At 38.0% G+C, this 24,309-nt stretch overlaps 1 protein-coding gene across 1 annotated transcript in view; it reads right to left on the reverse strand.

Annotated features, from left to right (window-relative positions):
- LOC145489638 (TBC1 domain family member 16-like) overlaps positions 1-23,911 on the reverse strand; it is a 68,010-nt gene extending 44,099 nt beyond the window's left edge. Inside the window, exon 1 of the mRNA XM_081468656.1 lies at positions 19,883-23,911. Within this exon, the coding sequence (XP_081324782.1) occupies positions 19,883-20,587 (705 nt within the window). The 5' untranslated portion in view covers positions 20,588-23,911. The remainder of the gene's footprint in view (positions 1-19,882) is intronic.
- Positions 23,912-24,309: the final 398 nt, after the last annotated feature.

The raw sequence follows: 24,309 nt of genomic DNA on the forward strand, positions 1-24,309 counted from the left end.
GTTTTTTGGAGATAAATGAAAGAAAGTTAAAAATCTAATGTAGTGATGAAGAAACGGAACAGAGACGATGTTTTACTAAAAATGCAAATTTTTACCGATGAACAAGAACTAATTTAATTATCAGATAGTCACGAAATACCACTTTCTTTTTCTGTTGCCACCTTTGTTGTTAACAATAAAACAATTCAAAATTAACACACAACGATATTGATGGCTGAGAAGCTTTTCAACGAAAAGTATTGAAGATAAACAGCGCTACTTGGCCGATATGAATGAGTCTCCTCAAAGACTGATTAAATTAATTTGCGCTTTCATTAGGTGCCACGGCGTCTGCAGCAATATTTGAGCATTTTCCTGGTCTCTTTTGTTACAAATTCACAATTTGCGGAGTATTAACGCCACTAACTTGAGAACTTTTTGGTCTCTCTTACAGACACAATTAAGGCAAGAAATAAACAAGTCGCTAAGGAGAAGCAATATATTTGAACTCTGACAAGCACACTATTGTAGATTGAAAACAGCAGATGATATTTGTTGAACCGACCTGTTTGTAACTCTAAAAGCTATGCAGCCACAGTAACGTTTCACTTTTGCAATAAAAAGGGACAATTGGCGCTACCTCAAAAATAACTGCCGTCCTTGGTCACATGACACAATATATAAAATACTGCGTGTAAAGATAGTGTATAACACTAACAATGCTAGAATAAATGCGTCTTACATGTTGAGCTCTACCATAAGGAAAACCACTCAACATTTGTGCGTGATTCCGTATGCAATGTATCCTTCACCTAATATAGAAGCCACGAACACTAACTAATCTACGCATGCGTTTAGGGCAAATTAGTTTTGTTCTAAGGAGAATGGTACCACAAGGAGAGCAAGGGGTTACCTGAAACAAATATATAGCTTTGTGATGTTCAAAGTTAAGTGACGGCGATGGAATGTGTTTTACGTACAGTACACATGTACCTTTCCCACCCTACTCCCATTACTTCCTTGCCTCTAGACTAATTAATTAATTGAAATTAATTAATTAAACAAACATTAAAGTTTACACCTTAGCGCCATAGGGCCATAGCGACAGCGCCATAGCGCCATAGCGCCTTAGTTCCTTAGCGGCAGGCAACCCCCATAACCATCCCAATAGTGCACTCTGCACTAAAAATGGGAAAATGTTCATTTACACAAGCTGAAATACATATTAAATGACTTCACACTGTTACTGTGTCAATTTTATATCAGCTTCTATAATATTATTTCCATTGACTGGGCTTTGAAAAGTTTTAGAACAAATCAAGATGGGCTTTGAAATTTTGATATGATACTACGATGGACATAAGGAAAAAAGAAAAAAGTTATTTCTGATTTTCCAACCCAGTCATCCCCATAATAATGAATCATCCCTAACTATTAACTCTCATCGGGCAAGTTTTCACTATCTTCATTAACTATTAACTCTCATCAGGGAGAGATTATGAGGTTTCATAAAATCCTCAAACCTTCAAAACGGGCCAATGACAAAAAAACTGAATGTGTTATGCATGTGTACACACTATTTCATAGGTAAAGTGCACTGAACTCTCCAAATTTTTATTTGCTAAAATGAAACTACTTGTTATTTAAAGAATTTCTGCAAAATCTTCACTTTTCTGTGACCTTTCGAAGTGGCGCTTGAATTGTTTCATGAGTCTGAGGCAGGGGATGCTGATAATGTCTACCCAGGAACCAAACACCGGTACAATAGTGCCTACATGTAAGTCAGTTCTCTGTATTTTATCAAGGAGATGGAAAACAAACTAATCATACTAAAATATATTTTGGGACTAAAACTACCAAATTTTATTTCAAAATCATTATAAGTTTCTTTTCGGAAGACTCTGAATTCAAATAAACTTAAATTGAGCATGTTCAACAATGTTGCTACTTAAGAGGCTGTCTGCATAAGAACGGATAAGGCAAATTTCAGATTATTACCAACTGGCCTCATTTTTTCAGTGAAAGTCAACCATTATATCCAATGTACAGATGTCACATTTATTTGGATTAATTCAATTTCTTTTTCATTTTTTGTGAGACAGTTTTCAAGGCGACCTCAAAACAGGCTAATTTGACTTCAATATTTTTAAGCTTTAAGGTGGCTCAAGACAGTTTCCAACACTTAGATTTTGATGGGTCATTATAACCACTCTTTATCACTTAATGCTACAATCATGGTATCAAAAAAAACTGCCTGCTCATTGGCGAACGCGTTGTTATCATTTTCATGACACAATAGGCTACCATAGCAACAGTATGAACTCCTAAAAACACCCTTAATTACAGCTTTAGGGGCTTATAATTCAAAAACAGCAGGGTGAATTTTTTTTATATTATCAACTTTTGATAAGCATGATAAAATGCAACTTTTGGCAAAGTTTAAAAAAAATTCTGTAGGTAGGGTTCAGAGCCCCCTTAAATTTTCGAAAATTGAACCCCCAGCACTTGGAAATAAAATAACCACCGCTACAGGTAAACTTGTGGATTCTAAATAAGATTTTCCTCGGTTTAGCCGTTGTTTCAAGAAAAACCCGCCTTCACTGCGCTTTTTAAATAGTATAAACAATGACTACCTTCCCACCATCGACTACTACATTAAACTGCTTTCTTTAAATATATGTTCTAGGGCAAATAATTGTTCCTTTCTCACAATGCAGTAACACAATGTTTATTTTCAAAGCTTCACTTGTTCATTTCAAGATGAGCCAGATTGGCTCTTTTGTCCAAAACCTTCTCATCTCAAGAATTACTGTACTACCAAAACATTTATGGCGCTGGACACACACTTAAGTTCAAAAAGGTTTCCGTGGGTTTATTTTCACTGGGGGTACTATTGGAAAGAATTTTGTTTCAAAATTCAAAATGTAAGCATGGCAAAAATTTAACGTGTACTGGGGGAGGGGTAGGTATTGCTGTTCAACTTGAGAAGACTGAGATAAATGTTTTGCAGAAAGAATGGGAAAAAAACTTTTATACTTTTTAAGATAAAGACAAAAACTATTATTTTTTGCCTCTCATTAACCCCTTACTGCACGTTGACAAGTTCCTGTCACCTCTTGTGTAATGCAAATTGCGGTGTGATATTTAATTTGAATGAAAGTGCACATCAGCTGTTCTCAATCTGGTTGTTTCATCACAAGTTAGCTTTCATTCTTGTCAAATTTTCTTTATGTCAGGATGAAAACGCAAGAAACCTTCTTGCCCATTTTCATCTTTGAAGAAGCCGAAGAAGTTGAAGCTGAAGCTGCTTGCTGGTTCCACCTCAAGATTTCCTTGGCATGTCTGGAGAACGAATAGGCCTAAACTTGAGCAACACAGTACCAATGTCGCCAATGACATCTTCTAAGTCGCCATGGCAGCTTACATACAAACCTGTACAAAGCTCTGGTATTTTGTCACTCCTTGGACAATAACACTGTGACAGGTTTTTGCACCAGAATTATAGACATCTGTTTATTTCAAGTTGTCATAAGTCCTTGTTGTTGTAAACTGACCCATGCCAACAACTGTGAATGCATCATCAAATATTACAAGAGGGGATTTTTAACACTGAATCATACCAATTACCTCATAAAAGGTTTTTTGCCATTTTCTCAATCAAAATAATAAAACTGCATATCAGGATGAATATTTTTTAGTTTGTTTACGCATGTCTTCTGACGGAATTGGCTGAAAATCGGCTGGCATGTTCCAGGATACCTTCTTCAAAAAACAATGTCAGAATTTGTTAATTTCACATCCATTTCAAAGTTATGGCCTCTTTTGCAGAAGGAAACATCTGCATTGAAAGTATCAAACTTAACGAGAGTGTAGAGAATAAGCCAAACTAGATCTGGAAAATCACCAACACTGTTTTGGAGGGTGATGTGTGAAAAAACATTTCCAATGTTAATCGTGCCACTCTGATAATTCACACACAGAAGCAAACCAGTTTAAGCAAAGCAGTGTTTCTGGGAATTTCTTTTAATACCACTGCGACATTAATTTTTCAGAAAATTTCTAAGATATGATTGCATTCTATAACTATTAAGCTTTCAAAAAATGTATAGGTTGATGAGGTTTTCTTTCAAAGCACCCACGGAAGAGTACCATTTCCAAACACTGTCAATCCACCTACCATGATACCTTAAAACAGTGGCAAATCAGAAAATTACAAATATACACATATACACAGAGAAAGACCTGACAGAGAAATATATAGTAAGCAATGTACACAGAGTCAGTGTAACAGTTGGCAAGGTATGCACAGCCTGACCAGAGAGTGCAATTGCAGGTATTGTCCACAGGGTCTCACCAGACAGTGCAAAAGCAGGCATTTGACACTGGGTCTGATCAGAAAGCACAATAGCAGGCATTGTACACAGGGTCTTAACAGACAGGCAACAGCAGATATTGTCCACAGGGTCTGACCAGACAGTGCAAAAGCAGGCATTTGCAGGCATTGCAACAAATTTATTCAAACTTTTGTGAACCTGTCAAGAATGTTCTGGCCTAGAAATAAATAAAAGTGAAATTGAAGGAATGTGGTTAGACCCAAGCTCCAAAAACACAGCCAAACCCCTGGGAATTGCCTGGCCAGCCAACTCTATACAAGCACTGGGAATTAATTTCTTGAATGATGAAATTGTTTACCACAAAAATCTTGAAAATGAAAGGCTTCCTTATTTGTGGTATCCTAGAAACCTTTATCATATCATCATGATTCTAAAATCCTTAGCAATTTCCAAGCTCATTTATAACACATCTGTCCTAACTTTTCCATCAAAATTAAACACCATGGTAAATCAAGCGATCGCACAATTTGTATGGAATAAGAAAGCTAAAATTAAATGCAGAACAAAAATAGGACCAAAAGAGCAAGGGGACCCAGACATGCTTGATTTTCAAATAATCAGTGATGCCCTTAGAGTTGTTTGGGTAAGAAGACTAATTAACAGCAATGGAACCTCAAGTTGGAGTCATATCCCTTTTTCTATCTACAACCAGTTGGTGGCTTGTTTCTCCTCCAACCAGTGTAATTTTCACTTAAAATTACTTAAAGTTGATTTTCCAATTAATTTTTACAAAGAAGCTCTGTGCACCTGGCAAAAAATGAACTGTAGTACTCTTTCTACCAAAAATCAGGTATTAAGAGTGATTTTCTGAGAGTGTCGAGCATCAGAAGACAGTCACGAAAAATCGATTTTTCTTTTATTTCGCCAAAACATACCTTTGGGTGAACTTATTCAAGGAAAAATAGTTTAAAATTCCAACGATTTATTTTACAGCCAAAATTTAAGAAAGTTCGAAATTTGCATATAATGGCGGTTTTCGCGGCTTAAAATGTTCAGAATTTCACGCTTCTTTACGAAAACAGTGGGGGCGTAAAAACAATCCTATGAAAACAAAACTTAGCACAAATATTATTTCATTCTTATACTTTAAAATCGTGTAATAAGTTTCTTGAAGTTTTGTTTGTAGCTTTTTAACGAAGGGTATTTGTACAGCCGCCATTCGTGTCTCTTGGCAAGGAACAAATAAAGGCTAACTTTGACTAGTATAAATGGCCTCTGGTATATATCATTTGGTCAAAATATCTACATTTTAGGAAACCTTGGTTATTGCTTTTTTCACCCGAAAGCTATAGCTCTGGGAATTAAAATGTTCCCCATCAGTAAAATAAAATGTTACAGCATGTAAGTGAGTTCAATTTTAAGCAAACCACAATTCTTTGGAATTCAACGGTTTAAAACAGGAAACAACAACTCACCGTTACTCACGTTCCTTCTGCTACTATAGAAACGATGTTAACTTCCCAGTGTCCTTGTGAGCTGTTCTGTAAAATATTTCCAGTAAAACAGTGAGCAAAAATGGCCATAAAATTCGACAAGGTCGACAATGTTTATATTTGAGATGAGACACTGAGTGGCACATGCAGTCCTTGCTGTTTTCATCATCTTGCTTAGTCAAGAGTCCTTTAAAAATATGATAGAATATACGCTTCAAACTGTAGTAAATTAGTTTCTCATATCCACATGCCTCATGTCAACTCATGAATAAATAACCCAGTCTCCGTGCACTGAATAAACAACTCAAATGACCTCTGAGGTTAGTAGGTCACCTGATATGTCGTTGTGTTACTTTTCCCTGGTTTCACATTACATGCGTGACGCCGTATTTAAGGACGTTCGCGTGAAAATTTTCCAGTGGATGGATTTTTTCTTAATTTTTACAACAGTCAGTTAATGAGTTACTTGTGTCAGAGATGGAAAAAAATGGGGGTCACCGACCTCGTTTCACAGATAAAGCGTGTAGAAAACTACCTGATTTTGAAAATTCAGCATGGTCTACAGGGGTTTATAGTTAAAAATAGCGAATGTGAGTCAAAGGAGGCAAACGATCTTATTGGATAGCACCACCGCCTGAGGTTTTTAAAGCAGCGACTATCCGGGTCAGATCTCCAGACATCGTCAGTTACACGGACTAATATAAATAATGCCCTTGGTGGTGAATGTGTGATTTACAGGCAGGAGAGGAACGAGCTAAAAACGCGAATCTCACGCCAAAAAAAAAAGAAGCTTTGCTCTCGCTGCTCGTATATCACCAGCCTTTGCTAACTAAAACGGCACAGCCTGTGTTCCTGTGTTTTAGTTATTTCAGTCACTTATGATGCTCAATTTTGCCATTATGATTAGGTTTTAGCGCTAATCCACCCCCATCCCACTCCCAAGAAAAGTACTTTCAAAAGTCGTGACGGCTAATACTCCCGAAAGCAGAATGCAATGTGCATTTGTATTGAGAGGCACTAGCCTGCGAGCAGGCATATATTGGAGAAGAGAAAGTAGGAAAGGAAAAAGGGAATTAGAAGTGCCACCCAAGCCTGTTCACCGTAAAAGAATCTACCTGGATATACTTTAAAAAGCCATATTAGCATTAAAATGGATCAACTCTGTGCTACTGTAACTGAGGATCATGTGTTAAGTGTTTGTTTAATTTTTCACACAAAATGCATGCTGCTCTTGACAGATATAGCAATAACTTTATAAGGAAGTGACCATGTTTGATTTGTATTAACAAGCGCATCTTAAAACTATTAAGAGTACAACTTAACAAGTAAATAATAAATGCCTGACACTTTTTTGGCGTTTTCAATGACACAGGCAACTATTGAACTTTCTCAAGATATGTGATTGTAAACTTTTACAGTAATCAAATGAGAAGGAATGTCTTCAAATGTGGCCGGGATAGGAAATTCAACGGTAAATTTGGAAAGAAAATCTTAAGCCTATATAACAGAAATTTCAGATTAGAAAACAAAAGAATGAAACAAATGTAACTAAATGTTTATTTCCATAGAGTAAGTTTGTCACTTTTGCTAAGCGACACGAAGTGTTACTGAAAGCAGGTAGCTTGCGTTACTTCAATAAATAATACGCAGAATTTACATCATTATCTTCGGCGGTCCAGCTTTTCCTGCAGATAAACGGTTTCTTATTTTTGAGTAATTATCTTTGCACACGTTTAGATGTTTGCCAAATGTTACTAAGTGCAAAACTATAAATAACGTCTACATCAAAGAGATCAATCCAGTGTTGAAATTATGTCAGGGTATCATGCATCTATGAACGATATCTTAGAAGCTAACAATTATGTCAAAATGTTGCTTTTTCAAATTTCTTTTTAAATCGAAATGTCTTTAAAGAGATTTTGAATACCGTAATTCAACTAAATGCCGTGATGTTCAATATGGCGTTACACCTGTAATGTGAAACGGGGGAAAAGTAACATAACGACATATCAGGTGACCCCCTGACCTGAGAGGTCATTCGAGTTGCTTATTCAGTGTATGGGGACTGATTTATTTACTCATGAGTTGACATGAGCCATATGGTTATGAGAAACTAATTTGCTACGGTTTGAAGCGTATATTCTATCATATTTTTAAAGGACTCTTGACTGAGCAAGACAATGAAAACAGCGAGGACTGCGTGTGCCACTCAGTGTCTTATCTCAAATATAAACATTGTCGACCTTGTCGAATGTTATGGCCATTTATGCTCGCTGTTTTACTGGAAATATTTTACAACAACTCACAAGGACACTGAGAAGTTAAAATCATTTCTATAGCAGCAGAAGGAACGTAAGTAACGGTGAGTCGTTGTTTCCTGTTTTAAACCGTTGAATTCCAAAGAATAACCTTGTGATTTGCTTAAAATTGAACTCGCTTACATGCCGTAACATTTTATTTTACTGACAGGGAACACTTTAATTCCCAGAGCTATAGCTTTTCAGGTGAAAAAAAAACAATAACCAAGGTTTCCTAAAATGTAGATATATACCAGAGGCTATTTATACTAGTCAAAGTTGGCCTTTATTTGTTCCTTGCCAAGAGACTAGAATAGCAGCTGTGCAAATACCCTTCGTTAAAAAGCTACAAACAAAACTTCAAGAAACTTATTACACGATTTTAAAGTATAAGAATGAAATAATATTTGTGCTAAGTTTTGTTTTCATAGGATTGTTTTTACGCCCCCGCTGTTTTCGTAAAGAAACATTTTAAGCCGTGAAAACCGCCATTATATGCAAATTTCGAACTTTCTTAAATTTTGGCCGTAAAATAAATTGTTAGAACTTTAAGCTATTTTTCCTTGAATAAGTTCACCCAAAGGTATGTTTTGGCGAAATAAAAGAAAAATCGATTTTTCGTGACTGTCTTCTGATTCTCGACACTCTCAGAAAATCACTCAACTGAAATTGTTTGGATTAACCAAAATTGAAGACTTTCTTCGAGGTAGCAGGTTCCTAACTTTTAACGAATTCTGAAGCAAGTTCAAAATCAAAACAAACTTCTTAAACTACTTCAGTCTATGCCAAGCAGTCCCTCTTAAGTGATCAATAATTCTCAAAGGAAATGATACTGCACCTTTGGAAAAACATAGGAACGCAAGGCGTGCAAGAGTTATTTTTGGCGTGTGAAGGGTCGGAGATAGGAGCATTCATGAAGCTGTTTACAGTAATGATTTGGTTAATTTGACAAGTTTTTTTGGTGGCGATGTACAGCAAGAAAGAAACTGGGAATTTATGATGTACATGCAATGTTACATCGCTCATGGTAAGATAGCTAAATAGTAAGCCATAAAATGTTTGACTGAACAAGCTACAGTAATCTGACACGTCTCCAGATTAATGTAGATACCATCTTATTTTCTAACAGGCAATTTTATTCGTTCTTTGATACAACCCACACTGTGATTGGTGTGACACACGCACATGCATAACTCCCTCACTCACTGATCACAGAGCCCTTCCAACCCCTGTCATGAGTATGAGAAAATACACATCTGCTCGCTTCAACTTCAAGAGTTTATTGCAGTACTTTTACATCACACGTGGTCCACAAGATCACGTGACAATACCTTATACAGGACAACCAACTATCATGACAACCCCCAAGAGAAATTTTTGCTCAAAAGTACTCAAGTTAATTAAGAGACTTTTTCGTATTTTATACGAGTCGTAAGTTTACCTTTTTGCACAACACAACACAATACAACACAACTTCACCAAAAACAGAAAGAGGAAAAAAACCTCTCTGACATGTTGAAAGTCTGAGAAAGTCTCATTCATAATTAAAATCCTCAGCCTAAGTCTTGCATCCAAGCGATGTAGTGCATCCGGTTTAAGCGGTAGATACCTAAACCCCTATATCAAATTAAAGCTTATAGAGCTGGCTATCAAACTGTACTAAGAATTTTGAAATGAAATGAATTGCCGATTTTTTCACCACCACTAAATGCAAGCGCCCTAATCACCTTTCGGATGCTACAAGTCAAAGCAAATTTTGTTTTTCACCAATTTATTTTTTTCCCTGGTTTAAAGACAAAAACCGCTAAAAAAGCGTGTCTGCGTTTTGCCATATTCAATTGCAGTAAAAAGTTACAGAACATTTGCGAAATAGGATTTAAAAAATGTGGAATGATCGTACAAAAATCGCTCTCGGAGAAAAAATATTTCGAAATAAACAATTCGCAGACACGTTTTTGTTTATTATATTTTAATCTAGCTACTGTCCAAATTTGAGGGCTTCAAGCGAAAAAATTTATTCCACGAAACAGCGTTAAGAAAAAGCTCTTGTTTTGCAAACAAACTATGCCCACAAACACCTTCAACTGGGTTCTCAGATCACTGAGCCAATCAGCGTTTGGAGAGTTTTTTCTCACGGTGAAATTTACACGTGAATCTCCAAAACACCCTTGTGTTTCGCAATGTGCTCAAGGTGGAGAGATAATTTTTCTGTAGCTCGGTTTTTCTTGAAGCTGGTCTGGCAAAATGGGGAAGACGAAAAAGGATACGAACGCTAGAGTGGCTGGGCGAAGAAAACAAACGAAAGAAAGCCCCGCGGAGCCCCTCAATGAGTCTGACGATTCATCGGTATCAGACTCAACAGAAGAGTCACTGTAAAATTGCTGTTATCGCTGTCAAGTTCCCAAATTTTTACAGAACCTTTCTCTTCTCTTGACTCGATCTTTTTGCCCGCTTGATAAGATAGCCATAGCTTCATCCGCGAGGCCAAGTTTCGCTTCTTCACTCCGAGATGTATTTTCATTTGTTCTTCGCTGTTTTTGCTTTTTCAAACTAGTCCACGTTTACTTATAACTTAATAGAATTACACCTAATACGCAAAATGCTTGGATTAACTATGCTGATCAACTGAGTAGAGGTGAGTAGCCAGCAAATTCGTGGTATCCATATAGGTCGTCTCGGTTGATTGCATACACATTATAGGGCTGTCAATCAAGAGGGAACTTTTACTTCCGGCCACAACGTAAAACCTCCATATCTCCGCCAATATTTTTTTTTTTGAATTTTTTTTTTCTGAAATTAGTGATTACTCTTCGACCATTACTTTGACCCAAAAATCCAAATTTGAAGAAAATTGCCAATCTGAAGGTACACTGTAACCTTACCTTGGTGCCACGCAGTCTCAAAGAACATTTGAACAGTTTTCATACATTTTACCTCTAAAAATATCGCACTGAAATGAATGTGATCAAATAAAAGTATTAAACTGCTACTGCAGAGATGTAAAGAAATGAAAGCTTCTTTTTTGTTTAAAATCCTGGAAACAATAGCCGATAACTTGTCCGCTCTAATTGGGTTATTCCAGAAAAAATACACACACCCCTGACAGATGGCAAGCATTTTTGACCCCCCCCCCCCTCTGACTGGATTTCCCAGACTGCTAGAGCCCCCCTCCCGCCCGGATTTCCACTTCTTTTTTTTAAAGGCCCTAACTGGAAATAACAGGCAATAGAAAAGACGTAACATTTCTTCCAAAAGATCCCCGTTTATTATCATTTTAAAAGCTCGGCGAATATTGCGAATTTTGCGGGTTAAATCTCAACATTTTTTAAATCAGATTACGGTATTCAAATGATCATGTTTAATGTTTGGATGATCTAACACTCTCCTCTAAAACGCCATTTGCCTTTTTCTCTACCACAGCAAATGTACAAGATAAAAAATTCGTAAGTCGTAAAAATTATGTAAATGTAAGAAAAATTACAGTGTAAAAAGTCCTTAATGCGATTACAAATAAAAACTATAATTTCAGTTTTCGGTGACAAGACAGCCTACATTGGCACATGTTTACAAGATCGAGTTCCTGTTGTTAGTACTGTTAGTGTGACATTTACTTAGCTTATTAAGAAAGCTTTTCAAACTAGACTAATTTTAAATTCCATTACCTTAATGGGTCTGTAGGTCAACTCGAACTCTTGCCTTTCTTTCAAGCGTTCAAGTTTTCATGCGTAATGCCCACGCTCTGGCTTCCATAAACTTGTCTTTTACCATATCGATCGTAAGGCACGGATAATAAAGTGGAAGCAGCCTAGATAATACTGCTTAAAACTCTTGTAGATCCGACAAGTTCTTCAATGTGAAATACTTAAAGATCTTAACAACGCCGAAATACGTATATTTCTTTATAAACAAGTTCTGCTCTTGTGAGGTCATTTAGATTCCCAGTGCTACAAGCAAATTCGTTACCACGATTTTACGGTTACACATCGTAAGAGGTAAGAAAGAAATTATACGCAAATTGTGCATACGCATGTTAGCCAGCAAAACGAGTTCTTGGGTTGCCTGAATAAAACAGTAAAAGTACAACTGACTCCCAGTCTAAATCGTCTTTTCAGCGCATTTTTGAGGATGTTACAAAGCACAGGCACAGGTGGCCTGGGTACCGTGAAAATGTTCCAGGCGTTGCGTGCTCAGTCAACGGTGTTTTATCCGGTTGTAAAGCTGTTGTTATCCATTTATCAATGCGCTGGTTCTTCATGATTGTGGTAAGAACACTATAAACTAAAAGACTACAAGATTTCCCATTGCAAAGTCCTTTTTTAAGTGGTTAAAATGTATCGATCGAGGTTAAAGTTAAAAGTGACCCCAGAGGAAGAATTTTTAGGCTCAGATCCCCCTCCCGCCTGGATTTCCCGAGCCATCAACCCCCCCTCCCGCGAGAATTTCCAGTTTGCCATCTGTCAGGGGGAGTGTATTTTTTCTGGAATAACCCATTGACTTTACTCCCGTATAAAAAACAAAAGTGTTAAATTACCATTTGTCACTAAAGATAGCAAACATGTCGTGGGAAAGAGTGGTGACGATTCATCAGCTCTAATTGAATTTACTCCCTTGTGAAAAACAAGAGTGTCAAATTACACTTTGTAACTAAAAAATAAAAATATATCGATATATTTTCATGCAACAAGAACAAACCAATCGCTACCTGCACTTACTATTGTAAACGTCAGAACTGTTTCAAATCTAAATAGTCTCGTCTTCTCTAAAACATGTCCTAAGAACTAGAAGCGACGATTCGTGACCTGAAGTTACTCCTTGTAAAAAACAAAAGTATCAAGTTACCTTTGTAACTAAAAATGGAAATGTCCCGTTCCATTTGCATACTACTAACTCATGAACTGTTTCAAACCTCAAGGCTCATCTCATTCATAACTAAAATCCTCAGCCTAACTCACAGAAAATGTCGAAGTAAACCCAATATATGAATGCTTCCTCCTCTTTTATAGAAGAATAAATATGGTCATTCTGAACCCTGCCAGGATCAAATCTCCTCACATACCATTTACCTTTACAGCAAGAAATTTGATTGGCTGTTTATAGTAGATCCAATCAGATTGGTGTGACATACATCTCTCACTCACTCACTCACTCACTCACTCATCCATTGACCTGTCCATAACATACCCAACATGCCGACTAAGAGGTAGTTTTTTTTACAAAAAAATAACTCAAAAACGTTCTGAGAAGGATTAAGATATCTTTAAATAAACTTTCTTGAGAATCGGCAACTAAATTCTTTGTTAAAAGTAAATTTGTTATGCCTAACAGCTGAACGAAGGATGAACAAAGTACAGCATGCAATTTTAGTAATTTGTATTGAATTTTAGTAATTTATATTGTAATGTGAAGTTTATATGAAATAATTCATATATGAACTGCGGTTGTAGATGAAAGTGAAGAATGATCATCGCAGTTAATTTTCCAATTTAAGCAATTGGAAAGAAGAAGCCTGAAAAAATCAGGGCTTCAACGGGATACGAACCCGTGACCTCCGCAACACCGGTGCGATGCTCTACCAACTGAGCTATGAAGCCACACATTGGGAGCGAGGTCAATTAGTTGAGTTCATATCTTCCCGTGAGGAGTGAAATGATGTGAAGTTTATATGAAATAATTCATATATGAACTGCGGTTGTAGATGTAATGTAATGTTATTGTTGCAATTAAAGAAAAAATAAGGGTTCTGGCAGACCAGTATTTGACAGATTGCACATGATGTGGCCCAGTTAATTTTTAAATAACTGATGATGCTGTTGTAAGACTGTTCTACACTGACCCCATTTTATTTTCATGACAATTACCTCTTGAAATCACAAATCACTGCCCATAGATTAAGCAGATCATGCCTTGTGGCCAATATAAATCAGGAGAGTACAAACCATGGACCAGGTCCATCACAATATGGGCCAGGTCCATGGACCCTTACTTTTACTACCCCTAAAGATATTGTAGTAATCAATAATAAAAATAAAATAAAATAAGCAAATTAAAAAAAATTAATTCACAGTAATGTTTCAATTTAATATTTCATTAATTTTCTCTCAATTTGCACTTCTTATCAATTACTGCTTCCTCTCAGCATGATATCACATGGCTTACTAAAACACAAGAACATAGATCATCCAAATCTTACTTATTTCATATGCACACTAAAATCACAATATGAAATGGAAATAAAAAGAAGAGACACAAAGAAATGGAAACCTCTTGCAGGAAAGATGAGGATTTAATTAATATTTTAGATTATATTTTCTATACCTATCTGTATTTATCTCCTACCCATTAGTCTATTTCTAATCTCCTGTCAGGTGCATAGCTCATTTTATCCATAATGTACCACATGCCTTTGGTATGTTTTTGATGTTTCTATAGTACAACCTAAAGCTGTAATGATAATTATGTATTTCTCTCCTTTTTTTCTTTGCCCCTTGTTGTTAATGTATTTGTTAGTAGTGCACTGTAAGTCGTGTAGATATTGTAATTCAAATAGTGTAAATAATTAGAGCAATATAATGTAAATAGAGTTCGTGTTGTAAGTAGTCTAATAACATACATAAAAAATTACTCGATTCTGATTGGCTGAGAGCAGTGCAGTTCAACTGTAACACCAGTGCAAAAAGTGTAACATCCGTGCAAAAAGTGTAACACCAGTGCAAATTACACATCATAATTGAAGGGGTGAGTGCAAAACCATGCTAAGTGACGATTTGGGTGAAAAAAAAATTTTCGCGAAAGGGCTTGAATTTTTGCATGTGGTCTTCAATGTAATAGAAAAAGGCGGCCCTGTATTTTTGTCGCTGGTTTTTGCTTCGTTTTCGAGTTATAACGTATGCAAAAATACTTGGCTTTTCCTAGCCATGTCTTTAGGAGTTTATTTGTTGAACAGCAAACAGGCAGACTGTTTATAGTGTATGAAGTCAAAATCAAATCTCACAGCATATATAGAGCGGAAATCTGGGAACAGATTGTTTATGTCAGCTATTGTGACGAGAGCACAACACGCGAATCGATCGAGCGTCAAACGAAATTCATCGAAAAAAAAAGAGATGTGCCGCATTAGAGCTCTGTCAACTAATATCTTAAGCATTGTTTTAAAGTACCTTGTGTGCCTGCCTGGTGGTTGAGAGACATCATAAAGTCTCGATAAACCCGTAAGTCATCAGCACGTTTTAAAGAATCAAAATGTGTTCTGAAACTTCGAAGGCAGCTGATCTACCGTAATTGTGTTATCGGTGTTCGAAGTCAGATCGAGCCAGGCAGCAAAGTCCAAGAGCAGTTCTTGCCCAAAAAAAATACCCTCTGGTGAGTTGTGGCCCATTTGCCAAGCGTTGCTAGCGTCAAAGTTTGGAAAGCGAGAACTGGTTTTAGACTTATAAAATTTGTCTTGTATCGACCGCCATGTTTTCCCGCGTACGAGGTGTAAAGACCCTTCCCGGCATGCATTGCAATCATGTTCTGCGGACGTTTCTTGAACTGGTAACTAGATTGTTTAAACATAAGAATGGCCAACAAGTAGCGATCAATTGTAACATAGATCTGTGATCCAGGTTGCGTTGATTTTATTTCAAATCGGCATGATTTGTAGTGTTTTGAGCTTCTGGGATCAGCGGACATGCAGATGTATGGAGACCCATACGTTGCGGAGAAGGGTTAATCTGTTAATCTGTCAGCCCTATTTATAGCGCGTTTTCACATGAAATCAACATCATTGAGCTTATAAGTTGTGTAAAATTACCATTTTGCTGTTTTCTAAGTGAAACTAGCATCCTTGATGTCAACCGTTAACGTGAAATCAACATTTTAACCTATTTAGACCTGAAATTAACATCATTGAGCTTATGCGCTGCGTGAAATTGACATTTTGCTGGTTTCTAAGTGAAACCAACATCCTTGCCGTCATGCGTTAACGTGAAATCAACATTTTAACCTATTTAGACCTGAAATTAACATCATTGAGCTTATGCGCTGCGTGAAATTGACATTTTGCTGGTTTCTAAGTGAAACCAACATCCTTGCCGTCACGCGTTAACGTGAAATCAACATTTTAACCTATTTAGACCTGAAATCAACATCATTGAGCTTATGCGCTGTGTGAAATTGACATTTTGTTGATTTCTAAGTGAAATCAACCTCCTTGCCATCACGCGTTAACGTCAAATCAATATTTTAACCTATTTAGACCTGAAATCAACATCATTGAGCTTATGCGTTGCGTGAAATTGACATTTTGCTCGTTTCTAAGAGAAATCAACCTCCTTGATGTCACGCGTTAACGTGAAATCAACATTTAAACCTTTTTTGACCTAAAATCAACATTTTTGAGCTTATACGTTGCGTGAAATTCACATTTTGCTGCTTTCTAAGTGAAATCAAAGTCCTTGCAGACGCGGCTTGCCAATCCTTTGTTATGATAAACCGAGGCGAGACTTCGACTTATAACAAAGGCTTGGCTTGGCTATTATAACAAAGGATCGGCTCTGTTTATCATAACAAAGGCCCGGCTTCGTTTATTTGAAGACCTCGGCGGGAAAAGGGCGCTAGGTATTTTAATCAAAAGTGAACTTTGTTGAACACGCTCCAAATTTCGCATGCAGTTTTGTTTAGGTATGTTTAACAATGCCCTGTATTTTTTCCGCTAAGCTTCACTTCGTTTTCGAGATATTGCATATGCAGAAAAACCACTCGGTTTCCCTAGCGGCGTCTTTATAAACGAAGCAAAAACCAGCGACAAAAATACAGGACCACGTTTTTCTATTACATTGAAGACCACATGCAAGAATTCAAGCCCTTTCGCGAAAATTTTTTTTTTCACCCAAATCGTCACTTAGCATGGTTTTGCACTCACCCCTTCAATTCTGGATCATGATTGGCTGAAAGACAATTGGCAATTTTCTAAGCCGATGATATCACATAAAATAATGACGAAAATTTTGTGCAGAAACTTTGAAAAAAGTTTTCTCACATGAGAAAATATGGCTTCAAGAAAGATCTTCCAGCACTTCCTCCACGTGATTTTTTCTCATGTTTGTATTATCAATAAGTAATCATACGGCTTTTCTCATTCAATTTGGAATTAATTTGCACTTGTGAGTTTTCAAAAAGCTGAAATTGCACTTGCCAAAGCGGCTCGTTCAATTTCAGCTTTTTGAAAAACTCACTCATGCAAATTAATTCCAAACTGAACTCGAAACCGTATGATTACCTATACTAAAGAGTGTACTGTTCATAATTGTATTGTAAGTAATGTTTCCCTTGTGTTATTGCAAATAAAAAATAAAAAATTTAAAAAAATCAACTTCGCAATCTTCCATAAAGTCACCTTTTGATAGCATTTTCTTAGCCAATATAACAATAGTGAACAGGGATATTTACCTAAAAACCTAACAAGAAACTCAAAGGAATCATAATAAAAAGAGCAGTGCTTACTTTCACCCACATCAGCCATGTTTGACCGGAAAGAAAGTGCTGGTAAACTCAAATGGAGACTTGAGGCAGCAATCAAGCATACCAGCGGTCTTTGTTTATCTGAGGTAGTAAAAATAGGGGGTCCATGGACCCAGTCCATATTTTGATGGATCCAGTCCGTGGACCTGGTCTACAGAGGGGGTCCACGTTTTGTACACTCCCATATAAATCTTCCTGTATCACGGCTGAATTTCATCTGTTTTCCCGAATCATGCACCAGCCCATAGCTTCCAGACATCGTGTACAATGAAGCTCTTGTATAAGCCTACCACAAATGGTTTTGTAGTACTTCCTTACGTTAAGGGCATCTACAGACAACGATCGAATAGTATCCCATGATGCAATTTTCTACGTACGTGACGCAACATCGAAGTTATCATGGATTTCAGCATGAAATGACATGGTTTTCTCCGCGGTCTATTTCTTATATTTATTGCAGTAAAAGGTTAGAAAAGTGCATTATTTAAATCTTTGACACGATTATAATGTTTTGTAAGTGTTTAAGAACGCGGCCTTATTATAGTATTCTTGTCTTTGATTGTGTTATATGACTATTCGCATCACAAAGTGTTCGTTGACCCGTAACAAGGTCATGAATATTCGCTTTTCTTTGCACAGTATGTTGATGTCTTCGATTTTTGGGCATCACTGCAATAAATATAGACATAATAATGATTTTTGGCAAGAAGTACTGAGAAGTACCCACATTTTTATGACCTTTTAAGCGATCGAAGTGGACTGAAATTTCATAACATACCAGCGTTGCGTGTGTAAATGTCTGCTTCAAGTCTCAATTCGTTTGGCGCTTTATTCCCGAGCTTGGTCATCTTTTAGAGTCAAAATGATTATTTTCGAAGGTGTTTTGGTTACTATTCTTTCTGAAACTGCAAAATGCTCAGCAGTGATAACTAACCTTAATAATAGAGTGTTTAGCTTCGTAAATTTCAATAGTTCAATGGAGCCGTAATCAAGAGATGTCATGCAGCAAACGGCACAACACAGAACAAACCTGCTAAGAAGCGGACAAGAGATGTCAAAAGAAAAATCAGAAAACCCCTTTACTTCTCTTCGGAGAATGTATCTGTTGTAACTTATTCGTATCAGCACAGGGCTTCCTATCCCAGCGAATAATTCTTCCGTAGGCGAATTCACAACAACCACAGGGACGAGAGCTCTTCTTCATTTATCCATGCTTTCCACATAGCTTATATGTATTTCTCAACAGACCAACGAAACACAATTAAAACCCTTCACTGTAACGGCAAAATTCTCCTTTGAAACGTAGTGAATATAAACTAACTCGGTACTCTTAAAAGCAGAAGCCATGGAATCTCATCGCGAGAGCGTGGAATAAATGATGATGTCACGTACGCAGTGATAATACAAACCTAAACCAGATGCATCATGGGATACTATTCGATCGTCGTCTGGGGCGTCTACGAAAGAATTGGTCGCTTACTAAAGCAATAAAATTTACAAGTTTCATAAAAGCCACAGAGAACCATCAACAGTATTTTCCCTCGACCGAAACAGCAGGATGAAACCGACCGTCCATCATCTGGAGTAGTTTACAGAATCAATTGCAGTCAGTGCGATTTTGTATACTATGGCCAGACCGAAAGATCACTGAAGACGTGGGTTTCCGAGCACAAAAAGGCGGTCTTGATGTTCGATCATAACTCCAAACTTGCGTACAATGTTCACGATGTCATCATCACATCGATTTTGAAAACATTGAAGTCATCGGACATGAGGCACATTACCATCAGCAGCTTTTTCTAGAACCTTGGATGTCCGTAAAAGACCCGAACGCTGGGAATGATCACACAGTCATCCCTGAAGTCTACAAGTGCTTAGCACGCACTTAAAACTCTCTCGAGTCACGCGCATACTGCACGCACGACGTTTCAATTTTAAACAAGTTTTTAAATTGCGCATAACATCAAGCAGTTTTTCAACTGATGAAGGCTTAAGAGTTAGCTGAAACATCTTGCTAAAATATACAAGTCAGTGACAGAAAACGGCACTTTTATCAATTATGTCATCTCCTGACTACATTTACTCAATTTTTAAGCACTTGTATCATTGTAACACAAGCCCTATAATTTATAGGACAATGTATTGTATTATTATGATACAAATGCTATAAGTTATAGGATAATGTATTATACACACGAGCCATAACATCAACTTAATTGAAGGTGATGTAACCTTACATAAATATGCAAATTAAGGAACAAATCTTAGATCATCTCACCTTACGGAAATTTGCCACGTCCTCGATCTGACCATCTTCATTAAAAAAAGCTCTCCACGTTTGAACAGGCATTGGGTCAAATCTTCCTTCTTCCGGATGGAATCCTTGCTTGGGATTCCTTTTCGAAATCACAGTGAATGCTTTCCTTCGAAATTCACCTTCAAGAGGATTGACGTCCTCAAAACACCAAATCCACTCGTGCAAAATCTGAGTAATTCGATCGAGGCCACCATGATGAAAGTGGAAAACTTTGTAGTGATTTTCAAAGTTCCCGATCACAAACTGTCCACAAGACTCGTCTTTCTGTTCATAAAATAACCTTAGGGTCTTCATTTCACTGAGATCAACATTAAAAATCGCTGGAGAATTTGTACAAAGTTTTGAAATGAGCAGTCCCAGTTCGTCATCATGCTTAATACTATCCATATTTGTTTCTGCCTTATTGTTGCAGAAGTAAGAATTTGGAGTCCACGTAACTAGCAATCGAACATGTCCGCTTTGCTGGGTCATGGACTTCAACATGAAGTATCCTGGTACGTGTGAATCATCTAAGGAAGAAAGATGGACGCAAACATTGTTCTTGCAGAACAGAACTTCGCCGATTTCGTCGGGATCATCTTCGGTGTCCACGTAAAAAGAACTGGACATCGCAGAATCGAAGACCGCGGCACCCTCCACCGCAAACTTGATAAGATGACTTAGCATATCGACCGACCGAGCAACACTTTTACAATCAACTGTCAGGTCTACATTGAAAGAAGAACTTTCTCATTTAAATAAAATTATCTGACCTTTCTAAATCAATTTTCCGCATTCACTAGTTTAAAACACGAAAGTGAGGCCGACAGTGATATGTGTATCCCCGTGATATGTGTATCCCCGCACACATATCACTAGTGATATGTGTATCCCCCGTGGGGTACACAAAACACTGATACGCGCCTGGGCATTCAACGAACAAAATGGCGACTCGGTTGCGAGGTTCCAACGAGCGCTGTAAAGAGTAGGAGAAACCAGAAATGAATTCGCGCCCAACGGAGCAGATTAGGATTTCTTGAGTTTGGTTGAGTTCCAACCGACTCGATTGTATATCTGACTAACACTTCGAACAGCGGATACACATATCACTAATTATTTCATGGCGCAGTGATCTCAGTGTGTATCCCCTAAACACAGCCTTTAGATTGGCTATCTTAATCTACCTGATCGAAGAAAATGGCCAATTATTGCCGAAACGTGCTGGCTGCTTACTCGCGACGACGTTTATACCCAGGTTGAGGTTTGCGGAGTTTGCAACTCGAATGTCTAAATATCTAAACTGAAATCGCGTGCAGGGGATACACATATCACTAATTATTTCATGGCGCAGTGATATGTGTATCCCCATAAACACAACTGTTATAATATAGCGCATCAACGTTGTCAAAACTGCAGGCAATATTAGCACCCGACGTTTTTACACGGCTTGGGTTTATTAGAGTTTGAAACTCGATAATTCCACTAAAAACGCGTGCACGCGTGCACGGGATAAAAGGGATACACATATCACTGATTATTTCATGAACTAGTGATATGTGTATCCCCATGGACACAGCTGTTATATTGGCTTTCTACCCAAGAAGAAAAATGCCCATTACATTTACATTGTCAAAACTGGCTTGCTAGAAATATTCACACCCGGCATTTATTCATAGCTTGGGATTTCTGGAGTTTCACTGACCTCGGTTGTACACGACCGCATGCAGGGGATACACATATCACTAATTATTACATGGCGCAGTGTTATGTGTATCCCCTGAAGACAGCCGTTATCTAGGCTAACTGCCGAAGAATAAACGTCGATTGTTATGAAACTTGTTAGCAATGTTCGCAGTATAGCAATGTATACAGCTTGAGACTTAACATATCTTACAAAAAGTCGAACTGAAAAGCGGGTGCAGGGGATGCACGAGTGCCACTAATCATTTTATGGCGAGCGGGTCGAAGCAGTGATATGTGTTTCACTCCACGAATAATTCAGATGCAAACAAGGCGATGAACAGTGGAGAATATGCGTTACTCGATGGGCGAGAATGCACCGCGCAATTAATATCGTCCTAGAAATCCCGTGCCGTGAAACTCAAATTGAAATATATCTAGATCCATTTGGTGTTCAACTTTAAATTCATTATATCCTGCTCGCAGAAAACCAGTTAGGATCAAGAACACAATTCCAGCAGCAGATACGTATGCTTTTTCAACTACAAAAATTGAGATCTGTGTTTTAAGTCTGTTTGGGTTAGTCGTTCGTCCAGTAAGCGACCGGACGACGAGAGCGCTTTCAAGAAGGATATTGCTATTTAAAGTAGAGGGGAAGGGGGTGGGGGATACACATATCACTGGTCGCCATCTTGGAGGGGATACACATATCACTAGTGATATGTGTGCGGGGATACACATATCGCGGGGATACACATATCACTGTGACACCGGTGTGAACAAAATTAAGTACAACCTCGTTCCCAGGCTCGACAACGGGGGCAGAGGAGAGAGCCTGGGAACAAGGTTGTGGTAAGTATTGTGCGCTTCTGTAGCGTTGCAGTTTCTGGCAGACGTGTCTAACACCTTTTGACCAATTGTATGTGTTGTAGTTCCTTCCAATGAAAATGCGTTGTGACCGTGTCCTCTGAGATTATTTTACTAGGGGACGGGACGGTGTTTGCCAGGTGAAAGCTCGAAACCTATCGATTGTGACTTTTATCGTGAGGGTGTTTTGCCGGATCTTTCTGCATGTTCCGAAACACATTTACAGCGGGTGTCTGCGAAACCCGAGTAGCGAATAGCGAAGAGTCGCGAATAGCGAATAGCGAATAGCGAATAGTCCCGAATAGTGCGAATAGTCTCGAATAGTGCGAATAGTGGCGAACAGTCGCGCGCGAAAAGTGGCGAAAAGTGGCGAACAGTGACGAATAGTCGTCAATAGTCACCGCTTTAGATCTAATATCCAGCGTTAATTAATTATCCAAATAAACAACAGAATTTCAATGAATTTATTACCTTTTCTTCTCCGGACTCAGGCTAGTAGGCTGTCCATCGCCGACATTAAGAAAACAGAAAACACAAGGATAACCTATTAAAGACGTGTTTACGCTTTTGCAGCGGTTAAAACAGAAGCAATCACGTTTAGACACGCCTTTTTCCTGATAAGCGTCTGTGCTATTTAGCGGAAAAATCCCATCCCAAGTTGCTGCGAGGTTAACTGCGAGATGCTGGGTACCCTTTTTGTTACTATTTGCCACTATTTGCCACTATTTGCTACCATTTGCCACTATTCGCTACTATTCGAGACTGTTCGCCACTATTCGCACTATACAGTCCCAATACTAGAAATGGCGCGCGCTTACGGTCTCCGTCCCCGATTATGGCTCCTGATATTGAGCAAATGGTGAGGCAAATTTTGATTTCTAGAGGAATGTGATAAAAAAAAGTAAGAAAAAATGAAAAGCCATGATTTTGAAATGGTGCGCCATGTTTTTGATTTCTGGAGGGGTGGGAAGGCTGTTTTTTGAAAAATAGGAAAAATATATTTTCAAATGATAGGCCATTTTTTGATTCCTACACGGGTGGAAGACATGAAAATTGCTCACGACAGGGCCTGGAACGGAACATGCTCTGAGAGGCCTGAAAATAGCATTTTCGAGTTGGGGCCCGGCGAGGGTATTTTTTGACTTCTAGAGGGGTGGGAAGGCCGTTTTTTGCATAATGTCTTAGTAGCCCCAAGTCCTATACTACTAACATGTATTTGTATTTGTATTTGTCATTTTGTGCACAGTTTTATCCCTCGAAGACACCAGACTGACTGTTGAAAGCTTATAGTTGTTAAATTATTTTATGAGAGAATGTCTTTTACAGTTTTATTCCCGTAGTGTGTTCCACATAGCTAATACTTGATTGCTGGTACATTCTTGTTGCGAGTTTAATTAATGGGTGCTTTCCTTTGGGGTGATCCGGATCCGGATCAGTGATTCAAGATCCCTCGCATCATGGTGTATCAAGGAACCGCTGAATCCACTCTTGTCACGGATTCATCGGTTCCTTTCACGCACCATGATCCGAGTGATCTTGGATCACTGATCCTGATCCAGATCATCCCAAAGGAACGCACCCAATATTTTTCATTATGGGATCCGAGCAAAGTTAAAAATTATGTTCTTTGATGTTTTCCATTTTGCAGCTGAAAGTAGTGGTTTAAGTACGGGATCGCGAGCATGGACTTCAAGTTAAAGAAGCACTACAGCGGCTATACCCAAACAATTTACTGTGGGGATTCGATATAGGATTCACTGCCTCTACTTCATGCATCTCTGAGACATGATGCAGCCAGCTTTGGAGGATATGAAATTGTTTATGTGATCAAAAATCGGTTTAATGATATGCAAGCGTAAATC

This window comes from Orbicella franksi, chromosome 6 (genome assembly GCF_964199315.1).
Source record: "Orbicella franksi chromosome 6, jaOrbFran1.1, whole genome shotgun sequence".
Lineage (NCBI taxonomy): Eukaryota > Metazoa > Cnidaria > Anthozoa > Scleractinia > Merulinidae > Orbicella > Orbicella franksi.